Below are 25,075 nucleotides of genomic sequence, written 5' to 3'. Positions count from 1 at the left end.
TATCAGGGAATCAGCCAAGATCTGGCCCAGGGGGTTCTAGGAAGGAGCTATGCAATGAACCAATGAGAAGATCTGGAGCAAATTCCTTGTCCAGTTCTGGGAGAAAACAACTCTTTCTGGCTGAGATTTCATAATCAACCCTTGGCAGGGACAATGCCCCACTGTCTTTCCATGTTATAAGAAACAGTCCCCGTTTCTAAGATCTTCATTAGCTTAGGTACCTACAGGATGTTATCTTCACTCAGACCAGTAATTTATTTTTATTAGAAATGTTGCATCATGAATTAGAGGATTAAGGAAATGTAGCAGGAATATCTCCCACCATTGCAGGAAATGTTAAGGCTTTGTACCAAATCATACTGAATTTCCTTTTGGGGCAGTGTTCTGCATGTGATCCTGGATGGATAGGAAAGGTCATATCCTCACAAGGCATCCGAAGAGGATGCCTTTTGCAGTTTCCCAGGTGTAATGATCCAGGCTCTCTTTCTGCATGGTGAGTCTCGAAAGCTGCAGAGGTGCCGAGCCATTGTACCTGGGAAAACCATTTCTATCCCAGATAGCTTCCATGGCATGACATCTGTCAGCCCATTGGTCTGTGACCCAGGTCCTTCCCTGGGACATGAACTAACTGATGCCCTATAGATGTTAGGGGACACCATTAGGGTGACACAGTGATGGGATGCTCCTCGGCCACCTCTGGGAGACAACCCCAGCATAACATGGAGCATGAAAAAGAATACTTTCTTGCTAACTCCGGACTAGCCCAAAACCTCCACCTGTCTTTTGCCAAAGGAAGAGACCGGACTGTTGCAGGGAGCCTGTAATTTCAAGCTAAGTCTCATGAAACTTCCCCATACCTGTGCTGAAAGCTGAGAATTGCAATTCTGGGCGGAGTGAGCCTTGCTTTCCAATTTCTGCTGCTATGCATGAAAAAAATTACTTTCCAATTAGAGGGTTCCAATCTCTGTTGCTGCTTCTTTAACCCACCAGCTGAGTTCTATTATCACCAGCTGAATAACGCTGCACCACACCCTAGCTCTGCTCTGCCAGGAGAGGATGAGTTACCTCAAAGGGCAACATGTGCCATACAGTGATGAGGGGGGAAATTGCCTTGAGGCTTTGCTCGTTGAAGGATCATCCTGCCCCAAGGGCAAAGTCCGTTGCTTTGGCATATTCTTCTAGAGCAACAAGCACAAGCAGGCACCTGCATGGTGAGTGCACTTTTGAAGCAGCTTCACCTCCTGTTGTAGCGAAAGTCAACCTGGGAATGTGAATTTTTGTTGCTAGTTCTGGGCAGGGCTTGCGAGCAGGGCTGGACTGCTGCTGAGGTTCAGGCTTACATGCTTTTCTTCACCACCACCACTGAAGATGGCAGAAGCCACTTGAGATACGTTGTGACTTTCTCTGAAGGAAATGAGCAAAACAGGATTTGGGAGGCAACTTGAAGTTTTACCCCTCTCTGAAATTATGGGTTTAAAATTCCGGGAGGCTTTGAAGTTTGTGTTTTGGCAGCTTGACCCTTGGGGGTACTTCAGTGGCTGGACTTAGATGTGGGTTAGATGCATCCAGAAAACCCAGATCTGTATCCTTGCAATGTAGCCATGCTTTTCCTGGAGCAGAGATGAATACCTTTGTTGCCTTTTGCCACTGTGTCCTGACCTTAGGATTGCCTCCAGAGCAGAGCTGGGCCACCTCAGCTGCTTGCTTTTAACCCTTGGCAGCTAGAGGCCAGAACTGCCTCTATATTTATCCCCTTGATCAAAGCCAGCTTCTTGGGTGGAGCAAGCTGGATGGGTCAGTCTGCCTGTGGCTGTATACACAGCTGTTTTTATAATGCCTGTGCCCTTAAAGATGGGATAGGGAACTGTGCTTGTGCTCTAGTATTTAGCTATTGTACCCAAAAGGACTTTGCAGCCCACTGGCCCCCCAGGCACCTTGCAGAGAAGAGGACATTAAGGCTTATGGCATCTCCATGCTGGCACGACCTTGACTTTCAGTCTGACAGCAGATCAAAATCAGAAACACCCCCAGCTGAAATCAGACATCCAGCTCATTCACCACCACCACACTGGGAGAGCAACTTTGTCATCTTCCTATGGGGCACAGAGGAAATTTCCTCTGTACTGGTTAAACCCCAGCACCATGAGCATCCTCATGGTGGCATAAATGCCAATGGAAAACAAATGAAGGAAAGAACCGACCTCCCCCCCCCCAGCTCCCTTCCAAAGCAGACCTCCTCCCGGCCAGCCTGTGCCAGAGCAGGGTGCAATGGCACCTCAGGGTTTTACCAGGCAAGAATAGCCCCTCTCCCAGGAAGGAAACCCTGACGGAGGGGCAAAGCAGCAGCAGCGAGTCACAGCTCTAACCGCATGTGTCCTGGCGCAGGTGCTTTGTGCTGTGCTTGTTTAAACCAAAAATCAGCGCTTTTTGGAGACCCACACTATTTCCCTTCTTGATTGATCTGATTATTAAACCGTAATACCCTCGCACGAGGGCTATATAGGGCTAGTGCAGTCCTTAAGGACTCTTCATGGCCGGGCAGCATCCTCTGCCGGTGGGTGCGCTTCTACACCACCCCCAGCTGCACCCCTCTCCCGGCCGGGAGCGGCGGGGGGAACCACCAGGAGACGGGAGGGCGGCCCCAACCCCCGGGGCTGCTGCCCTCTTCTGCCTCCCTGCCGGGGCTGCCCGAGCACTCGCCGCGTCCCCCTGCTCTTGCCCCACTCCGTTATCGGCTCAACGCGCGGGTCGGGAGGGGGGCATGGCTGCCCCCGGCCCGCACCCTTCCTCCCTCCGTCCTTCCACCCCTGCATCCCTTCGTCCTCCTCCCAGAGGCGAGGGGGAGCCCAGATGCTGGCAGGCCCGAGCCGGGTTCAGCTGTTTCACATGACCCAGCGCCAACTGCTGCTCGCTGCCCTCCTCCCGCCTTCCTCCTCCTTCCTCCCCCCCTCCCCCCTCCTCCTCCTCCCTCCCCGACTCCAGCCTCGCAGCCTCGTAGCGCGGCGGCGGCCGCGCAGGAGCCGGGCGCCGGGGGCCGGCAGGCGGGGAAGGGGAAGGAGAAGGGGGAAAGGAGGGTCAGGGCACCCCGGCACGGAGCATGGGACCGGCCTAGGAGCGGCCGGGAGCGAGGGCAGGGCCGCGCCGGCCCCGCGCAGCCCACGGCGGGGACGCGGGCGATGGACGCGGCGCGGTAGGAACGCGGCCTGCCGGCGCTGCGGCGGGGATGCGCTCGTCCCGGGCTCGGAGCTGAGGGGCCGACGGAGCCGCCGAGGGAGCGGGAGAAGGTAACGGGGTCTTTGTCTGCGGCGGGGAGGCGAGGCGGGCCGGGGCTCCCCTGCCAGCCCCGGCCCCGCGGGGGAAGCCCAGCCGCAGTGTGCGGGCGGCTCCACGCCCCCTCCCTCCATTTAGCTCAACCAGAGGGAAACGTGGGCAGCATCTGCCTTCGCTGTCCTTTCCAAAAACACAAAGCCCAGCCCCAAACCCCTGGATTTAGTGGGCGAGTAACGGCGGCGAGCCCGGCGGCTGGGTTTTTTTGCACGAGAGGGTGTGGGGAGGAGAAGCTGGTGCCGCGATTTCTCCCCCACCCCCCCAAGCAATCTGGATGCCTGTCCCCACTGACTGCTAAGATGGACTGCTCCTTCCCTTTCCAAATGGCTGCAGCAAGTTTAACGCAGAGCTGGGGGCTACGCAAAGGGTAAAGCCCCCCTGGCTTGTGTTTCCTTTCCTCTATCCACCTTTTGCTAAAGCTCGGGGTAGAAAAGTTGCTACGGATCCAGGGCTACAAAAGACAAATAAATGGCTCGGTGTCCAGGCTGTGCCTGCACGGGTGTATCTAGCCGCACGCCTTGCAGACATGCTCCGTGTAAGGAGCGTCTCCCGGCAGCATTGTTAGCCCGCTGGCTGCTGGAGAAGGCATGAGAAAAGTTGTTTCAAGCCTCTATATAAAATTTCCAGGAGAGACAATTGTTTCTAATAATAGCCCTGGCAGCAGTTTAGCAATATAACACACACAGATACAGGAGCGAGCTAGCAAATCTCCTCTTCCAGGCAAGCCAGGTCACAGGGAAAGCTGAACTCCCAGCTTGTTGGTTTGGTTTTGGATTTTAAAACATCGTCCGGAACAAAAACCCCGGCACTGCTCGCCTTTTCTGCCGGGAAGGGGGTGTGGTGCTGGTTCCTGCGCGCCGCACTCCATGGGCACGGCTGAACTAGTGCTTCGGGTATTGAGAGAGGCTGGATCCCGGCTCTGCCCAGCCGCAGCTGGATATCGGGGTGTCTCAGACCCAGCTCCCTCTGGTTTGGCCCCCCAGGGTCTGATGAGCATCCGCCATCCGTGCATGGAGGGGGCTGTTACCAGCATGGGTGTCTGTGCCATTTTCCCTGCCTAGAATTGCCTGCCAGGCACCAGAGACATCTCGATGGAGCTAAAACTGTCAGCCTGATCCCCTTTTTCCTTGCGGTGGTGGCAGAGGGCCTGCGGGAGGGCTGCTGCCTGCGTTGCTGCCTGCACACTACCCTGAACCCGCGATGCTAACCCTGGCTGGGCAATGGTGCACCAGCTCGGCTTGGTGGCTCAGAGCTGCTTGTGTTGACCTTCCTGGCATGAGTTACTGGTAGCTTGTCCTCTTCCAACTATTAATATTTTTAAGGTGGTTTTAAGTACTGGTGTCAGGCAGGGAGGTGCCACGTGCTGCAGGAAGGAGAGCTGCTTCTGGGGCGGTTTCTGCAGCCCAGCTGTGCCGCTGAGCAAAGCGGACTGTGGCAGAAGCTGCGGGGAGCTAAGGAGATATTGCTTCTTGTAATGAGAGGGGATATGCTGAAGGGTCTTCAGCTCGGCACCACCTCACGCTGCTGCTAAGGGCAGCTGTGTCTCTCTGAGGATCAAACTGGCTGAAGGAGTTGGCACTTGTCATCCTTCACGCTGCAGGTGGCCCCATCCAAATCAGTTCCCACAGAGAGGGTAACTGTGCCAGTGGGGCATAGCATGTGGATTTATGCACTTGTGAAATAAACATTTCGTTCTTAGGTGAATTTTTGTTTTAAACACCCAGGCTAGAAATACGGGATCTCTGCCATTATTTGAGCATAGCTGCACTAGTGAGCCACTCACAACTCTTTGGGGCAAAGCTACCCATTTCTCCTGGTAGATGGTTTCTGGTGGTCCCATTGCCAGGCATCTGAACTGGTTATTGCATTAAAAATGCAAGTCAATACTTGGTGATACCTGTGGTCTCAGCATTGGTCACTCGGAGCCCGTATGGCAACGTCGCATCACTTGGTGAGGACAGCATCTTCCATAGACATCATGTCAAACTGTTTCACCAAGCCAAGAGCTTTGGTCAGTGTGTTGGGTGTTGTTAGTAGGGACATAAGACAGGAAAAGACTTCCCAAGCCATGGAGTCTAGTCCCAGGTATCACAGGTAATTACAGTGGTACATATCTCCTTCGTTGGTACTGCTGCTTGCTGTGTGAATAACGGCAGAAGGTTTGAATGCAGCTCAACAGACAGCAAAGTAAAACTGCACGGTATGGATGAGGGAGAAAAAGCTGTATTAGGGAGAATTTGAAAAGGGCTGGAGAGTGCCTGAAGTCTCGAGTGCCAGTGTGGTAGGACTGCGAAGGACAAGGAAGGGTCATGCACTGCAAGAGGTGAGACACCCAGGGGAGGTATAAAGGGGGGGTGTTGATCCAACAGCAACCAAATTCACCGTAGGGCTTAGTGGTGTCCCCTGAAGACACGGTAAGGCACTGTGTGACACACTCCTTGTGAACTAAGCAGGAGCAGGCTGGATCACTGGGACAAGCAAAGGCTGCTGTCCGGCATAGGTCCATGCTTACGCTCGGCTCCCAAGGACCTTGGGTGTCTTTCATTCAAAACACCCTAGGTTTGAGGCAGGCAGTATTCCTGTGCCTTTGAGCTGCATCCAAACTATAGCTGGGAACCATCCCACAAATGACCCATCTCTTGGGGACCTGGAGGGAGGCCGTGCTGCAGGGTGAGCCATAAGAGCAGCGACAGTGGCTCCCCAGGGTCCTCATGCTTCATTGCAGGATGGGGTGTAATTGGGCGCACAGATGGACTCCAAGGTCACTCGGCAATGCCAGTCTCTAGTCATCCTTGCCACTTTGCTCCTTCCAGCGGCTGAAGGTGCAGATTGCCCTGCAGCCACAGTGCAACCAGAGCACGGCAGCCCAGCAGGCAGCAAGGTCTGACAAGGTTAAGCTGCAGTTTAATTGCTTGCAAGCCTCCTCCAGCTCCAAATCCCAGTTTGTCCCAGCCTCTCCCAGGCCATACGGTTCCCTAAGCCAGCCGCGGATTGCCCAGCATGGCCTTGGGGACCCCTGCAGCTGACAACATCCCCTCCTATTTCTCCTTCTCCCAGACTTTTAACAACTTAATGCCCAACCCTCCTGTAAATCTCAATACGTGCTGTTTCCTAGAAAGCCACAGTTTTCCAAGGCTGCACAATGAGTTGGAGCCTCTGCCTTCTGCTCTGGAGTCCTATCAATGACCAAAAAATTACTTTGACTGCTTTTCTCTCTGATCTGGTGCTGAGAAGAAACCCCAGCCAGCTATTTGATCAGCTCTGAGCTTCTGGGAGCACTTTCATGATGATGAATCACAGTCACATAGGGTTTGATCCTGCCTCTCTCCGCTCCAGATCACCTTTGCACTCCACCTACTCGTGGGTCGATGGCAGTCTGAAGGTTTGTTCCTTGCCTACATTGGGCTGTAGTAGGCTGCTTGCCAAAATGAGTAGAAGAGCCTGATGTACCTCCCCTTCCCAGTGCATCCCTGCTTCATGTCTCTATTATATTTTTCTGTGGCCCCATGGATGGTGCCAGATACTCTGAGTGCATCTCCACTGGGTGGGATGGGACTTCAGCCCTTGCCCAGCCTTGTGGTGCAAAGGACACCGAAGGAACAGGGACCATCTCGTTTCCAGTGGAGTTAACGATGCTCTTGCTGACAACCCCATCTGGCTCCTTTCCTGGCAGGTACACCATCCTTCTGCTCTTGTCCTGAGCTTCTGTGTGACATTTTCACGTGGTGTTAAACAGTTGATGTGTCCCACCCTCAAGAAAAGATCACTAGTGGGTAGCAAAATGCTCTTTTCACTCTCTGTCTGCACTGGTGGGATGTGGTGTGACCTAGAGTAGTAATCTTTGGGAAAAGTCTTTGAGGTCAGAAAAAAGGGAGGCAAGTTGACCCTTTTTAACTGAAATTCACTGTAAAATTCAGTGTCTGCTGAAAATCTCCTAGAAAGCTGCAAACCAAGAAGAGGTTGATATTCCCATTTTGGCTACAGAAATCCTTTGTGAGTACACTTCCACATGTAACACGTAACATTTTGACAATGGCTGTTGGGCTTGCCAACCCACAATGCTCATGCTCCGTGTTTAGATTATATTTGGGTTTTTTTATTTCTTAGAAGTTCCCAGATCTCCCAACCAAAATAAATCCACCCTTGTTTGGGTTTCCTGACCGCGTGGGATCGAATGAGGTTGCAGCCATACCACACACGCTGCAAGCGCTGTTGGCATCCCATCCATCAGAGCTGAAATTTTCCATGCCGGGAAGTGCTTTGCAGATAGCAAAGCAGGCACAGGCTGACCTGGCTGCTTTCACACCAGGGTTACGCAGGACAACCCGGGGGTGGAAAGCTGCTGCATCAAGTGAGCAGCTTGGAAAGACAGCACACAAAGTCTGAAGCTGGAACGTGGTTCCTGTCCTAGAAAGGGGAGCATGGGTAGAACTCTTTTCCACCTTTAAAAACAGTTTTGTCCTTGCTCTGCATGGATGGTATCTCTCCTGGCTAACCCCAGCTAGGGTTTTGTGAAGATGCCCATCATCTCAACATGTGGCTGCCATGTGTGCTCTTGTGTACCACCAGACACTCTTATTTCCCAATGAAATGGGACACCCAAGGGGACACGGATGATTTAGGGGATATGTAATCAGATACAGTGCTTCCTTTGTGTGCTCGTGCACACCCCAGCGCAGAAGCATGCTGGAAAATAAATCTGGAAGGTAACTGCCAGTGTCTTCTGCAATTCTGAACTGGCGAGACCAAAAAAAGTCTGCAAAAAAGCACTGCCTGAAGTGGTCTGGGTTCCCTGGCATGCTTTGCGCCTTGTTGGGGGCCATTGAAGGTGTCACCTGGGCTTGTGCTGCAGGAGGCGGTGGGAATGGGGGAAGAAGGAGACTTGTGCCTGGTCATGTCCAGGGAGAGCTGGAGGGAAGCCCTGAGTTTGTCTTGCACTGTAGAAGATGATTTGTGAAACAGTCTGGGAGTACCGATGGCTGTTCTGGGGGCAATCTGCAAATCTAGAGGTACTGGGCTGTGTCCTCACTGTCTCAGCCCTGTCTCACAGTCACAGTCAATTGTGTACATGGCAGAAGGTTGGTCCAAAACACGTATTAAATCCTGGGAGCTTAAGGCTCAGGGGTGTTGGATCCAGCCGCTGAGTTTGCAGACATTGCATCAGGCTGTTCCCTCTTTGCTTCCCATCCTTAACTCTTTTGCGTCGATCCTGCACAGTATTAAAGAGCTGCTGTGTTTTCTTCAAGAAGGGAGCATCCTTCCCTGTCTCTTAAAAGGCAGAGGCATCTGCTACAAAGACAGGCTCAAGCTGAGGCATTTATTCCAGGTTCCTCCTGTGCAGAGATTGCAGGGTGTCTGTATTTATCGTGTTGTGAGGCGTCCTGATGCAGAGAGGACCCGGTCTTGCTGCACCAATCGCCGAAGCATTCTTGGTACAGGTGATGCAAAATCCCAGTATAGTCAGAAGATGAATGGGAGTATAAAAGCTCAGGCTATGTGTTCCAGAGGCAGTTTTCCCCACTTGAGCCCAGAGTGGGGCTAGCCTTAGATCTAGTCCTCAGCAGACACACAGGTGCTCAGCGTCAGGAGCTATCAGGACAAGAGAAGGCAGGTAGGACCCCTTCATGCTCCTCACCCACACAGGTGTGCAGGCAGAGGCTGTGGGGAGGTCTCCTAGTCCTGGCCCCAGCTCTGCCCTGCTCAGCATGGAGTACCCTCCGGAATGAAGCATGAGCAGAAATGGTCAAACCAGACTTTTGCAACCAGAGCTCATTTCTGAAAACACCTGCATCTCTGAGGATGAGTCAGCTGCTTGTCATTTGAATGTGCTCTGCACCTCACCCTGTCCTTCTTGTGAAACCCTGTCGGGGATGATGTCCACCCAGCACCGACCCTGTCAGCTGTCACAGCTCAGGCAGAACCGCTGGCGGCTGCCCAGCCTGGGCACCAGCCGCAGCCCCGGCTCTCGACATCAAATGTATGTCAAACCCACTGATTAGCAGTGGCTGGAAACAACCCGGTGACATATTTTTCCACTGGAAACATATCAGTTCTCAGAGTGTTATTCAAAACAAGGAAAAAAAAACCCCACCAAACCAATTCTGTGTATAGATTAACTTTTTACTTTTTTTTTTTTTCACATCTGGAATGACTTTTGCAAGTATGTTTTCTATTATGTGTTATATATAATACTGCTTAGTGCTATCTATTGATTACAGAATATCTGAGTGATGCACTGCCCAGTGCCTTGGCTCCATTGATTAGGGCAATCACCAATCGCACCTCCAAATGCTTAGTGATACAGTAGGTATAAAACACTCAATGAGTGCTAAAAGGACACTTTGAGCCCTAAATCTTAATTTGTCCTTTAAAAATATTTCACACATACTATTGCTTCCACTGCCTTGGGTCACTTCAGTCATCTTCCTATGAACCTGCATTGATTTTTTTTTTCTCCAGCAAATCACACTAGTTTCAGGAGCAAGTAAATTGTCTTGTTCTCCTCTATAACTAAACCAAACCTCCTGCAAATGTTTTCCCAGAAGACTTGGAAGCTCTCATGTAATTACCACCCTGTCTGCATGCACAAACAAGTGATATCTGGAACAGTTTGCTGAAAATATGCCATGTTTGAAGTGTGAAGCTGTACCAAAAAAAATACATTTTTATGTATGTTTACAAGGAATTTAAAAAGTCAGATGTAGGAGAGATTAATAGACATGCTAACATCTTTGGAGAAAATAACAATAATAATGTATCACTATGTACTTTAGTGCCACATGGACATTATCGTGATGGTGACTCACGGTGCTTGCCGCAGTACATAGCAAGGAATGAACCAGAAGGACCAGGATTCCCCGCGGAGAAGCTGATGTGACTTACAAAAGGCTGCAGGGTCCATCATTGGGAAAGGGTTGCCCCGGCAGATAATTTAGAATCCTTTCCCTTAGACCATGCTTGTCCTTCATGCATAGCAAGACCTTCCCAGGACCTATCATGGTTTTCTTGAAGCATGGTTATGCTCAAAAGTTGATGAAGTACCTGTCCCAGGACCATGCTGCTTGTCTTTGTGCAAAGACCCTTTATCCTTTTTCCCTCTGAGCATCCCATCTTGGTTCTGCCATTGATATTTATTTCTTCAGGCTGCATGAGGGACTGGCAACCCAAATGATGGATCATGGCCCTTGTATGTAATGTCCAAACACTGGATGAAACTACAGAACTTGCCTTGAAGTGGTTATTATCTAGAAAATAAGTTCACCTGGAGGGGTCCAGGGGGAGGGGGGGCCAAAGAAAAGCTCGCAAAATCCAGATGATCACACAGTTTGGCTGAGCTGAGTTAGCTCAGGAGAAGTTCACATACAGGGCAAGTTTTCTTGGGTGTTAACTGGGAAGCTGGCAGCAAGGAGGATTGTCTACTTGTCTTACTCACCTAAATGTGAAGGGGGCTTGGGTTTTGCTGTTTTTTGGTGATAGTGGCACTTTTGCAGCCTTTGGGCATTACTTTGGCATACAGATGGATGGCACAGCACAGATGAACAGTTCCAAGGTCCGTAAGGCAGGATGAAGCTGTAGGCTGCCCCAGCCACTCACCTTCCACTGCCTGTAGGATGTGACCCTCTGGTTGCAATGGTTTCATATGGATCAAGCAGCTTCACAGCACCTAAAGATGCTCCTTAACGATCAGTGTGAACAGCTCGTCATCTGTTCCGTAAGGAACGATGAGCAGCTGAGCAGCACCACAGCTCTCTTCTCTCACCCAGACTTGGGGTCAGCTCCAGGCAGGAGCTGATCTACCAGGTCAATGAAGCTGTGCAGGAAAGCCTGGCAAGAGAGGATGGAAACCCCATTCCCTGCATCAATTAAAACACATTTGCACAAAAGCACTGAAAGCAGGGAAGAGCCCTGAGCTGGCGGGAGGAGGAGCAGCTGCGCCACCTCGATTGCACAATTATTTATTTATTATTTATTGTGCACACAGCCCTCACCCATCACTGGGTGCAGGCAGCATGCTGCACATGCAGAGGGGCTGTAGGAGCAGCACAGGCTTCCCAGGTAAAAGTGGAGGAGATACCTACAGAATCCCAATTTGAAGCAATGTTTTAAGAGCTGTGGTATGTTCTTTACCTAAAAACATTTGAAGCAGGTGTCTACATTGAACCACCTGCACAACTGACTGGCTGAGTCAGGGTTTATCAAGACACACTTTTCCTGAGTGCAGAAGGGGTTCCCACAGGCTAAAAATAATAAATAATACTGAAAACTCTGTCACCCCCGCTGTCATCAGCCTCAGCTCCAGAGCTCAGAGGATGCTCTGACCAACTATATCAAAGCTCCTACCCTCTCCACTCCTGTTTTGTAAAGAGTGGGGATAATGCTTGGAAGCTGATATATTTTTAAGCTGGCAACTGCTTTATTTTTTGGCCAAGAAAGGGAATGGAAAGAGTTATGAGGGCGAAAGAGTCAAATGTAGTGAATAGTATGTGTTGGGAATGCCCCCTCCTCCTCCCATCAACACCAGAAGGCAGGGAGGGCAAGAGACGTTCTGCTTCCCTTTGTATTTGAAAAGGTTTAGATCTGTATTATTTTTAAGAAAGAAAACAATACGTGACATAAACTAGCACAACCTCCATTCCAGTGAGGAAGCCAGCCTGTCCAGGAAAGGACTTTCTTATCTCAGGATATAAGCGAAATCAGGCCCCCGAGGCCAGCCGCTCTCAGAGAGGCGATTTAGGTGTTTACTGGGTAATACCCTGGCTAATTTAAGATGTTGGAATTAGATTTAATTCTAACTACATGGCTCAAGCACCAAGTGTTTTGAGGTTAAGACGCACCGTTCCCAGCTTTAAAGTTCGCCTGAGAGTTATTGCTTGATGTTGTAAATGGACTTAAGAACCGTAGGAGACGGTTTTTCATTTCAGCCCTGATACAGTAAGCCACTTAAACACTTGCTTATGTCACACTGAAATAAAAGGGATTTATGGACACAGCCATGCGCTTTGCTGAATCAGAGCATTTTTGCTGAGCGCTGTTTAGAGGAAGCGTGAGAAATAACCTGTGCAGATGTCCCCGGGTGATGCTGGAGCCTGAGCAAGGCTGGAAAGCACTGCACAGAGGAAGCGAGGAGCCCCTGGGCAGGCCAGGAATTCTTTTGTCAGCTCTCAAGACAAAACAGGAAAGTCACCAGATCACTCAGCCTTTAGCTCACCTTAATTTTTATCCCATCGCTCCCCATCGGCATCCACACAATGGCTGGGTCGGCACGGGGCGCTTCCACCGGAGTGACACCGAGGCTGACACTGTCCCTCCTCCTTTCTTGAGGAAGACTCTTGCTTTCCAATTACTGAAGCTGGTTGTTTTTTCCTTTCCTGGCAAATGAGCGTTTGCAGAAATGACTGCAGCACTTGATGCAACCCTCTTAAACGCATCCCCTGTGCAGATCCCCCATGCAGCGGGTAACATCAAGCTCCTCCAAAGGGTAGCAGCACTCCCTTCCCACAGGACAGGAGAGGGCTTTTTTAGAGCAGAATCTTTAACCGCAGTTTTGGCAACTTCATCTCCATTCCCTAGTCCATGGGTGAGGACAATGATTTTTCAACGGGTGGGATAAAAAGGCTGGCAGGGAAAGGTGGTACGTTCCGCCAGTCCTACCAAACCTGTGGGAGATGTTGCATCATCGTTGGTGTGGTGGTCATTCGATCCAGCTATGGACTGTGCATGTATTTCACAGAGCCTCAGAGCACTTCCATAGCAGGTAAACCCATGCTGCAATGAGAAGGTGGAGTCTGGTTATGCATCAGCTATCATCTACTTCTCTTCGCACCACCATTATCCACATCTACAGCATCTTTCCTGGGCCCATCTTTTCAGGTCCAAAGCTACATTTGCTACCAAGTTCCCTTGAAAGGGAACAGTAAAAAGGATGCTCCTGTTTCTTTAAATATCTTCATTCTGCTACAGAAGTACTGCTAGAAGGTGGCAGATGCATGAGGACACGGCTGGGATACCCTTCCTAGGGAAAAAACAACTGGCTTACAGCTAACCTTTCCTGCTCCAGAGCACCAAATAGCCCTTCCAATGAGAAATCGTGACATGAATAAATTGGAATGGCAGAAGTCTAATGGATTCCTACTCACTGCAGTGACAAACGTTGGTACTTCTGTATTGGCTTATTTCAGAAAGCTCAGCCCACATTATGTGCTGTGTCACTGACATTTACAGACAGGGCAGGCCATACAGACCTGTATTCCCTTTGCCAGGAGCCTTGAGCCAAATTAAAGTAATTTTCCTCTCTCTTGAAAACCAAATTGCAAACCAGACTTTCCACTGTTGGTTTCGGAAAGACTCATGGAAATAAATGATAGCAATGAGGATCATTCAGGAACAACAGTTTCTCCCAACTGTCTCCCCATCCTCCAAGCTTTGAGCCACCGAGACTTGGGTGGAAGCCAACCTGCCTCAGTGTGGCCCTTTCTGGTGAAGGGGAAGAGCAGGGAAAGTGAGTGTGCATGGGGGCTTAGGACCTGGACCATGAGGTGGCATGAGCAGTGCTGCAAACCACGGTGATGCACACACCAGCGCACAGTGGCATGCAGGCCCCATGAGTGGGGCAGATGAACTGGATTTGCACCAAGTCACCTCACTCCTTCAGGGATTGTTCCTGCTGAGACACAACTGCAAAAAACAGCACGCCCTGAGGGCAGGCTCCTCTGGGCAGAGCCTTGCCTGCTGCTCCCCACCAAGCACAGTCAGCCGTGGCCATGTAACCAGGTGCCCATGCAAGAATCAGCCATGCAGCTGAGCCCTTTGCAGGTCGTCTCACAGCCACCCTCATCCCAGTCACCGTCAGTATTATTTATTAGTGCTGATGCAGACCAGCAAATAGGGAGGATGCTCTGCAAACACATGACATAAAAAAGAAAGATAGTCCATTCCTCCAGGATTTTGAAGTGTGAGTGTAGGGCAGGAGATGACAGATGGAGACATGCAAACAAAGAGACAGTGCTGGTCAGTGCAACAGACGAACTCTTGCAAGACCAGCCCCAATCCAGCAAAGTGCTGCCACATGTGCGAGATAAACTGTGCAGACATCCAAAGCGTGCCGCTTTTCCTCCCTTTCTCTCCCTACGAGCTTAGGAGTTGCCAGGATGAGAAGGCAGTAAGAAGTGGTCAAGTGAGCGCAGGATGTTTAATCTAATAATTTATTGTAATCAGCAGGCTGTCATCTCTCCCTATCTCCTTTCAGTGGGTCTGTCCAAACGGTGAGCAAAGTGACACAGATTTCTGTGTATTCAGCACAGTAATTGCTTCCCATACAGGCAGTGAGCGTTTAGGAAATATTCTGCCTCCAATTATAATTTCTGATTTGATTCATGGAAGAATACGCCATATTCCTCTATTTCTGCAGTCACTGGCTAATGAAACATGCTGCAGATATTTATAGAACTGCCATTGTAAATAGCATTTGCATTTGGTGCCTTTGAGTTATTTAGTGTGATGGCGGTTTCACCAGGAGGGTTTTTTCATTTTGAAAGGGAAAGGTTCCCTTTGGAGCTGTTTCCTCCCATCGCCTTCACTGTTTGTGTTGGATGGGGTGGCTCTGTGGGCAGTTGCTGATAATTTAGTGATGAAGTGATGGGCGCGCGGGGATTAGCTGAGCACAGTGCAGGTTTCGGGCTATGTCGCGGGCAGTTTATAGGATTCTCCAAGACGATGTTTGGAGTTACAGCAAAGATGAGTAGAGAAGAGGGCAGCTGCCAGAGCAATTCATGCTGCAGAGCAAAATAACCACCAGCCTGCCTTCCCTAGAAAACCCATTGCGTAAATATTTGGGTAGGAGTCTCCAAAGGAGATTTAAAGTCTTGTGATACAGGTAACTAAAACGTCCTTTCCTTAAGAAAAACAGCTATGATTCAGAAGATCCCATGGGTAACCATGAGATAGTTCTCCTTTCTGAAGCATCCCCATGTCAGTCTGAAAAAGTGTGTATGTCAGGTCTTGTTGTCACTGATGGATCTTAAAGCATTTTGCAAAGGAGGTCAGCATCAGTTTTCCCATCAAGGTGCAGAAGCCAAGGAGAAAGCATGCATGCCTTGCATAGAATCAGCTCTCCTGGACACTAATCCAGCACCTCATTCACACAGACACATTGCTTCAGATCTCCACATGACTTACAAGTGCTGCGTTTGGGTATTGAAGATATGTTATCCCTAGTCTTAACACACTCATGTATATAAATGACAGAGCTTTTTAAAAGCACTTGTGTTCAGCTTTCCAAGCGCTCGGGGTTCATGCCGCATGTGCAGGCACTAAAAGAAGTGGCAGATTTTCAGAAAAATGTGACGTACTGAGCTGTTTTGAAAAAAAAAAAATCTGTTCTGTATTTTGGCGCATTATTTCCATCTGACTTCGTGATAAGTCTGGCCCATAAAATTCACGTGGCCCATATTCACACCCGGCGCGTGCAGCTCCCTGCCATATGGATGAACTGTTAGCACTCAGGAGTGTGTAACACAGTCCCACCTCTTCACACATCTTGAGAAGCATTGGAAATTTGGGGGGGGGGGGGGGGGGGGGTGATGCAGATACAGCATCATCCTGGCTGAGTTGCAGATGAGAGAGCAGCAGGCATAACCGTGGAGCTCCCCTAGGAATTGTCTCACCTAACTTGAAATGTATGGAAGTTCTCTCCGCTTTGAGCATCAAGGGCATCTTGACTGTTAGATTGAACTAGACACTTGGCCTTTTACTTTCTAGAATTAGGGTGGAGGGCTCTTGCCCTCCAGAAGGAAACTGAGAGGCTGTCACTGAGCTCATGGTGAAAGCCAGGATTTGATCATGAGCAAGCTTCCCCACTTCTCTGCCACATCAAGCGTCCTCTTCTGTCAACAGCTCTACTCAACCATTGCCTCTTGTCTCTTTGCTGGGATTTTTTTTTTCCATGGTGAAGGGAAAGCTGTTCCTTGGCCTCTTTTAGCTCTCAGTTTCCCCCATCCTACTCTGAGTTAGAGCCTTGGGTGAGGAGAACTTTAATTCAATCCTTGGAGTCTTCATCCAGACGCTGGTGCTACTTATGCTTAGTTCTTAGTTCAACCCTCCCGCTCCCATGTTTCCACCTATAGGGCTTTGGTGTTGATTTCCCTTCTCTGGGAGAAGCAGAAGGGGTTCCCCAACTTGTTGCCCTAGAGCCAGCCACAGCTCTGTCCATTGCAGTGCAGCAGATAGCACAGATCAGCCAATTTGCAAAGCATCGGAAGCAGCACCTTTCACCCAGACAGACTGTATTAAATCAGTTCCTTCTCAATGTGCTTTGAAACGTTCCCATTTCTTGATCTGACAAACTAGCAGAGTTTGTGTTGATCTGATGATGCAAAAAAGCACATAGTGTGGGCTTCAGACACCTAGCGGAATAATAAAACAGAAAGGAGGGAGGGCAGGACAATCCTATTTTAGCTTAAATCAAGTAAGAAGTCTGTCCCTTACCTTCTTGTCTTTTCTCTCTTGGAAAGCATCATTTGTTTCTAAGGGAGGTAAGAAGCCCCATGGCTGGGCATCCTACTTTGTCTACAGAAGGAAATACCATGGCAGATCTTCAGCCACATACACTGTGGTCCTTCTGAGCTTCAAGGTGTCAGCCAAGACAAAACCAGAAGCTCCTTCACTGTCTGTGTTGGTACATGGGGCTGGGAGCAGGGGCCAGTACCGGGTCTCTTTCTCCCCCTGAGACTGAACGGTGGCTGATGCACCCTCTCCAGCTCCTGCACCAGCTCTTCACCCCCTCTAGTGCAGAAAAGCCAAGGTGAAAACTGCAGACCAGCAGCTGGGGTCATTAGTCTGTAGCATGAACCTTCAAACCACTGAGAGGCACAGAAACAAGGCGGTACTAAAGAAATAAAGTACATGCCTTAGCAGCGTGCTCACACACTGCATGGCCAAACTACAAAAAAGGATCGTCATCTTTGACAGCCACTTTGCTGATGGACAGAACTGCTGGGGACAAACTGATGTGAAAGCAGAGTGTTTTCCCTCCCCCTTTTCTGCAAGGGATGTTCCTGAAATGCCTTGGAATTAGTCCACCACCATGTGCTACATTTCAGAGCTTCACTTTATTCATATACTTCATGTTACCAGCTGTTTGCATTTGGGATTTTTTTAAGCAGTGAAAGCACTAAGGGGGTATGAAACTGGGTTGGAAAAGCATGGAGAGCTAAAAAAGCTCCACACAGAAAGCAAGCACTTTCCTGAAAGACTAAAACACAAACATCTCTGAAAATTTGCCCTCTTCCTTCCCCCTTTCACCTTCTTGCATTCTTATTTCAACTTTGTTATAACCGATGGAGTGTAACACATGAGAGCTGGACTGTGTTTCCATCCCTGCCATAGTATGTTACTGCCACGATAAACTCACTGCTGTATCTCTTGCCTTGGGTAAACACCTATTCAAACTGGAATATCAGTGCATCGTCGCTGTCTTAGGGATGCAGCAGATATGTGGCAGTAAGAGAATGAGAGAGATGCTGGAGCAGGTCTCAGCCACTCGGAGTTTTATCTGCCGGGGAAGCACAGCAAAGCAAACTTGCTGTTCCCTGTGCCCACGTGAACATGATCCACATGGCTCTTACTCTTAGCAGGACAAACCATTGCAAAGCCCTTCTGCGAGCCTCTGGCTTAGTTTTACAACTGAGCTGAAGGCTGTTTAATACAGGCTTCATAGAGAAAAACCTCACTCACCGAGTCATATACCTTATGAGAAGCCATATTTTGCATAACATTACTTACTGGAGGGAACTCTGGTAAGAAGTCAGATTTATTGCCATGACGGTAACTGGCTGACATTTATGAGAAGCTTTGTTTTACAAGGCTTCCCTTCGGCTGCAATGCCAGGGCTCCAGTGATGCTCACGGAAAATGAGAAGGAAAGCGATATTATTTAGCATGCACGATACTCTAGAGACATGCTGGTGTGAGTTAACAACGGGGGTGAAGTCTGCTTGGATCACATGGGGTTGTGCATTCCAGGATTGCAAATTTGGGGTGGGTTGAAGGGAAAAGCTCATTTTGACTGAAGCTGTCTGGTAATAAACTCCATATCTTGCATGGCCACCTTGAGGCTCGCTAGAGTTGTTGGCACATCTGAATTTCTGCTGTGAGGAAGATTCTGGGGCCAGGGTAAAACTCGGTCTGTCCTGGCCCCTGGAAAGGGGGAGATGAATGTGGGACAGAGCTGGCAAGGGGGAGGACAGGAGTACCCAGGAGAGCCAGGCAGGCTCATGTGCCAAGAGCCAGCAACCGGCAAGGTGAGGGCGATGCTGCTGGCGATGGCTAAAGTCGCAAATCCCATGGCAATAGCCACACACCACCTGGGCTCTCAGACAGGTGAAGTTGATGGTGGGGCATCCACCACCACCTCCTGGATGCCATCACATCCAGCCCCATCAGGCCACAGGAGCGAGTGGTTTTTAAGCTGCAAGCTAAAGCAGAAAGCTGAGCTGTCCTCAGTTAACCCCCTGAGCCCACATCTCCCCGCTCTCTGCAAGGCAGCTTTGCATCAGAGGCTCAGCTCAGCCTGCGCTGGTGGGGAGATGTGAGGCCAGAAATGCCCAGGGCTTTGCAATAGCCACGTCCCCAGCAGCCTGTATGTCCTCCTGCCACGCTCCTGTGGACCCTCTGCTCCCTTCTGGTGATGCTTTAGGACTCACCATGGCACAAAATATCATTAAATTGATAGAGAGATCCATGCAGGCTGGTGCCTTGGCTGGAGGGTGGTGTGTCCCTGGGGGACTGAGCCACGCCGTGGGGCTGAGCTGAGTCTGCGCTGCTGTGGGTCCAGACATGTGTGAGTGTCGTGGGGTGAGCCCACGGCGGGGGGGCTGCCTGCATGCTGCTAAGTCATGCTGAAGGAAGGGATTTCCAAGAGGCAAAGAAGCTTAGGTGGTCTACATCCCATTAGCAGATAGCGGGATTGTGCCTGTGCACACTGAAGGGCTGTGCGGGGCTGAGTCGGGATTCGTAACTCTACAAAACAGAGTTGCTTCTCGCTTACGGGGCTCCATGCAGGAGGAGAGCCAGGAAGGGCTTGGCCGACTATAGAGGCGTTTCCTCAGACCATGGTTCATTTATTTCTTAGCAGCCCAATATACAGGACCTTGGAAGAACCTGAAAGTGTTATTATTTGTTAACAGTTGAATAAACTATACTGGTATGGAAGCACCTTTACATCAGTATAATTATATCACAAGTGGCTCCTGCGGTACAGGTTAAATAGGACACCCTGGGCAGGACAAGCCCATTTTGAGATTCTGGGCCAAATGAGCAGCTGGCGCAACCCCAGGGAGCACTGTCAGCACAGCCCAGGGAGGAGCCTTGCTTGCTCTGTGCTGTCTCCAGGATGGTTGAATCACTGCTGCGGAGGGGTTTGGGAGAAACTTGTCTTGATATCTCCTCCGCCGGCCAAGCTGGCTGCAGAGCCAGAGGCTGCGGTATGAAATGTCGGGGCCCCTATGCTGCAAACCATCGCCCTGGCCCCATTTTTCACACTGGAACAACCTCCTCCCAGCAGCTGCATCCAAGCAGACACCACACACTGCTCCATGACAGCTACCGGGATGGCTTTTCTTTTCCAGCCTTTTCTTTCCCCCAGTGCAAAAAGAAAGGGAATTAATTATTAAAACAAACAAACAAACAAAAACCCACAACACAAACCGAAAGCACCGCTGCAGATGAAAGCCTCTTGCTTGCACTGGGGGAGCCGCATGCCAGGCTGGAAAGCTGAGCACCCTGACACATGTGTGTCTTCTCTCTTGCAGATGACGGAGGGCCGCAGATGCCAAGTGCACCTCCTTGACGACAGGAAGCTGGAGCTCCTCGTTCAGGTAGGAACCACGTGTTTCGCCATGCGATAGTTTGCTACAGGTGCCCATTTTCGCTGGGATGGGGAAAAATAAGGGTTTTCAGCTGGTTCTTTCAGCAACTTCACGCTGTAATTGCCTGCGGAACTCAGGGAAGAAGCATTAGTGCTGGGTGGGAAGGATCTGCAAAGACATATCTGTCGGAAGGACTAATTTAGGACATATTTTGCTTTATTCTGTGCCAAAACTGTCCCAGTCACTGCCAGTGAGATAGAAAAGCAGCTCTGGCCATTTCTGACACCGTTACTGTATCACTTAGCTATTTTTTGAGGCATCGCTTAGCTTTGAGAAATGTGTTGCATCTGCTTAAAATACAGCATTTGTTTTTATCTTCTTTACTTGCCATCCTGGATTGCTGGGGCACGGTGCTGGGCAGCAAGCTGGAGGTGGCCATGCCCCACACACCCACCTGCACTCCGAGCCCAGCTGGCAGCAGGAGAGGCTGCGGTGGCTGTGCCACAGGCAGGCATCGCCTGAGACATTGCAGAGGTTGCAAATCATGTGTCAAACACAAATATACATTAAAAACAAGTGTGCTCTCCATCTGCCTTAATTTTTATTTTTAAAAAAAAGGAAAAGCAGGAAAAATGAAGGTCTGGTGCTGGCTGTGTAGTGACGGGCTGATGGGTTCTGTAGCACCCTGCGATTTTCTGACAATTCTGGCTTGTGTCTCAGAGATCACCAACGGGTTAATAATAAGAATTAGAAGAATGTCGTTCCTTTTAGAAAGGCTTCGAGCCAGCCACAGGCAGCCCAGAAGCAGGAAATGAAACTTCCCATAGCGCCCAAATCTCCGGCTGCAGCTGATAAGCAGGGAAGGGGGCAGGATCCTGCCCAGCACAGCCAAACCTGAATGGGGAGCGCTGAAGGCATCTTGAATGGCCGGAAATGTTCAGCCTGGCTTTCTGGAAAGTTGCTTAAAAATACCAGTAACAAAACGGGTAACATATTTTCAAGTACATCGTCACTGAGGAGGTGAAATCCCTCAGCACCCCGTGACGTTCGGTCAGAGTGTCTGGATAACCGTGAACGAGCCAGGCCAGGGCTGGAATGAGAACAACTAAATTGGAATGACTAATTAAAACAGAACACCACACCAGTGGCCTCTGCACACAAGCATCTCTGCACCAGGCTGCAGTGGGCTTGCTGGTGCTTAGCAGCTGGCTGGGGGAAGTTCAGCCACCTTCATCACAAGGATGCAGCACTTGGCTTCCTATTTCATACAAATGCCTGTTTAAATTTTTCTTAGTTGAATTAAAAATTAATGGGCTATTGGAGAAGAACAGCTCTGCTAAAGCACTGCTCCCAATATTAATAATCACAGTTTAAAATATACGGTGGGAAATCTGAATGAGCTGCCCTGGCCAACTTGCTTATTTGGGGGTTTTATCAATAATAACAAAAACCTGCAGTGAGGATGACAGTTGAGGAGGCCAGTTTGGGAAGCTCTGCATCCACTTCTGAGTGAGCAGAAACAATATCACATAATATTCTTTAAGTGTTTGATCACACCTTCAATGGGAATTTCTCGTAATCAATACAGGAAGCAAATTGCTCTGTAAATCACACTAACTAGTTTGCAAGTGACCCATGGCTGAATTTCATTTGTACAATAAATTGTTTTGCTGTTTTCAAGTAACATATGAATGGGGAAAACCAGGAGGGGTGATTATGAAAAAGTCATGGCCAGACAAAGCAGTAACCTCTGTTGCGTGCAGGTTGACCTAAATCTCTGAGTACCACCGTGCCCCTCTGTGTACAGGACTGTCCTCTGAGGCACCTCAGAGGCTTTTCTGGTTAAACAAGGCATGTCAATGCAGTTAGGTAGCCTCTACTCAGGGCAATATTTAGTAAATAAGTCTCTTTTGGGTGGAGCAGATGACAGAGGAAGGGGATGTTTGGATTCAGGTATGTCTCCAATATCGATACCCTTTGCAGGTGCAGTCACACTTTGGTTTGCCTGCCTGTAAGGCATGGGCAAAACCACCAGCTTTGGGGTGGTCCTAGGGCTGCTCTGCTCGGGGCAGGAGACAGCTGGTGCTACCCAGACAAGTAGTGCTTTGCCCTGGCAGGTCCTCAATCGCCCAGGCTCCCTCTGGGAGCAACGTGAACTTTGTCAGGGGATTTCTCACCAACTGACCCCTCTTGTTTGTAATTTGTGGTAACATTCCAGATAGAAGTTGCTTTGTAAGTTCTGAGCCCAGTTATTTTTATTATTACCATATCTTGTAGCCCAACTGAATAAGAAACTGTAAATAAAATGTTCAGCCAGCCCTAAGCTTCTGGCTGTCACTTCAAAGCTGTTTTTTTCTGTGGGTATCTTGCCACAGGCTGAAACAGAGGGCTGATTTGCTGGGTTATGCCATGAAGGAGGTTCATCCATAGCTGCGCTGGGCCTTAACATCTAGACATGTGTTGGCTTGAATTGCTTGGGAGCTGAGGTCTTAAACTCTCATGTGAAATTTCCTCCTTCTTGCCAACCTCAACCCTTCCGAGAAGCTTTTCCATAGCTAATTTCAGAGTCCTATGGCAAGTTTAGGAGAGAGCGCTGGGAATGGGTAGAACTGATTTCTCTGCTGTGGGTGAAATCCAAATATCATCCTAAGCTGGATCTGACTTTAGGAAGTCTTGCAGTGCTTGTGTGTGTGACATCAAGTGCTCTCCTTAGAGAATGGTTCAGGGATCGTGCTGCTGTATTTTGGTGTAGAAAAACCAGCAGAAGAAGCTGGGTTTGATCAAAGGAGGGAGATGGGTACAGCTCCCTTGAACGGATGGAAGAGGGCTTCTGGAGCATCATGAAACTGCTCAGGCCAGTGACTCCAGGGAGCTGAAATTATTTCCTCTCCTGCTGCCTTGAGTGCTGCTGGGCAGGAACAGATGCATCTGGGAACAATCAGGGTGTTTGCAAAAAGCAATGTATGAAGCAAATGTAGTCCTTTTTTTTGTCTGCAAATTAGCTGTGATCAGACTCAGGAGTTTATGAATGTGTCATTCCAAACATATCAACCGGTGGTTAATGAGGACCATAGCTCAGGCTGCAGGATGGCGAGTGCTAACGGTGGTCCTGCGGTGGCTCCCAGGAGTCAGCCTTGGCTCTGTGTGACAGCTCCGCCAGCCCAGATTGAAACATTTCAACACCACAGATTCTCTCCCAAAACTACAAAGACCCATCAGACTGGCCACACAGCTATTGCTGGTGAGACCCCCCATGCACATAGGTTTCATTTGCATTACTGAGCCCCAAAAGTGAGATTTCGGCTCAGAGGTAGCATTTATAACCCCTTCTGTGAATGCTGGCTTGCTTCGGTGCTGGCACAGAACACAAGGGCTTGGGGTTACCACCATCAGGAAAGTGATACGGGGTTTAGTCGGTCAAAGGCTCTGGACTAAAGCCTCTTCCTCCCAAGCTGAGTGGCTGTAGAGTGCTACAGCACCAGCTAAGGAAAAGCAGAAGCACAAGCTTTGGGGATAAAAGAAAGCCCTCCCCAATGTGTTTTCAGATAAATGCTGAAATTTAGAAGGGCTAATCATAAACGGAGACACAGGAGGATCATATGGAAATCTCTTCCTGAGGGTCTGAAACTCAAAGCCTGTTTGACTTGGGATTAGGAAGACGAGTTGCATTTGGTATGTGTTCCATTTGATAAATGCCTGTTGATGATCTGGGGTGTGTGGCAAGTTTACAGAGGGTATTTTTTTTGACAGCGTTTTCTTTCTGAGCAGGAGCAGAGTGTGGCTCCTTGGGTCTTCTTACAATCTGGTGGGTTTTTTTCCTGTTTCTGTTTGATGCATGTTTAGTCTCTAACACAGGTGGGTATTTTTAAAGTGTTTGGCCTAATCCAGCTAATCCTTTTCAGCAAGCTTGCCCATTTCCTTGCTTCTGGAAAATAGATTTGGATTTGCTCACATTCCCTACTCTCAGCCTCCCTATCTGTTATATTATTTTCCTGCAACCATGTATCATTTGTCTGCTGCACATGAAGGGTTTGCATTGCTTTATTTAAAGAGTTCTGCGTAATTGGCAATTCGTTCTTTTTCATGTGGGTTTTTATAAACACGGCTTTCTTCTGGGCTGGCTGAATCAAGTGGCCTGGCTTGCTCCTGGCTCCTGTGACGGCCGCCCATGCCTGTTATCTGACAGTGGCTCCAGCAACTGTCATCTGAAAGTGTTAAGTTTCCTAATTCTTTCTCTCTGGAAGAGTTACTGCAGAAATGGAGCTCATATGAGGCTCACAGCAGAGCTGTCTGTGGGGTCTGGAGAGCTCTGAAATCTGATCATAGGAAATAACTGAGCATTTTGTTTCTAACCTTCTCCCCGAGGAGCAATGAGCCCGATTTGGAAGAGCCAGGGAGAGATGTGGAGGTCAGTACCACGCTTCTCCATAGGTGTTTGAGTGGTTAACCCACCTGGATGTCCATGTTACCACTTCTTAAGTAACTCTTGCTACCCAAAGAGCTCAAGCTAAGCATGGTAAGCTTGCAGCATTTCAACCTCCTAACTGCGATTCAAGTGCATTCAAACACACGTTAACAGCAATACATGTATACGTTCCAACAAAATTAATGGATGCGCAGAACATCCCTTTCCAACCTTTTTGCCTTGTGCACCAGCTCTGCTTTGAGCAGGTCAGGAGCCCTTCAGGAGCCCAGGACTTGTCTCCATTGTGCCTGGTGTGCTTCAGCATCTCATTCCCAGGAGCTGCCGCCAAGCTAGACTGGGAGACACTGGTAGCTCTGAGCCAATGCCGAGCTGGCGAGGTGCCTCGTGGGCCAGTGACTCACTGCCACATGGATGGCTGTCATCAGCGTGGCTGTCCCGGTGGAGATGCTCAGTTTGGAGCA

The 25,075-nt window shown here is 49.5% G+C and overlaps 1 protein-coding gene across 7 annotated transcripts in view; it reads left to right on the top strand.

The window, feature by feature from the left end:
- Positions 1 to 25,075, top strand: part of FRMD4A (FERM domain containing 4A) — a 386,250-nt gene that overhangs the window by 226,625 nt on the left and 134,550 nt on the right. For 6 of the 7 annotated variants that reach the window (XM_055710530.1, XM_055710531.1, XM_055710532.1 and 3 more), the window contains one exon: positions 20,132 to 20,197. In XM_055710530.1, coding sequence (XP_055566505.1) covers positions 20,132 to 20,197 — 66 coding nt within the window. Of the gene's footprint in view, positions 1 to 3,148; positions 3,285 to 20,131; positions 20,198 to 25,075 lie in introns of those variants that run through there. The other variant, XM_055710533.1, reaches the window with a different exon arrangement.

Source organism: Falco cherrug, chromosome 5 (assembly GCF_023634085.1).
Source record: "Falco cherrug isolate bFalChe1 chromosome 5, bFalChe1.pri, whole genome shotgun sequence".
NCBI lineage: Eukaryota > Metazoa > Chordata > Aves > Falconiformes > Falconidae > Falco > Falco cherrug.
This window is presented reverse-complemented; position numbering and strand designations above follow the sequence as displayed.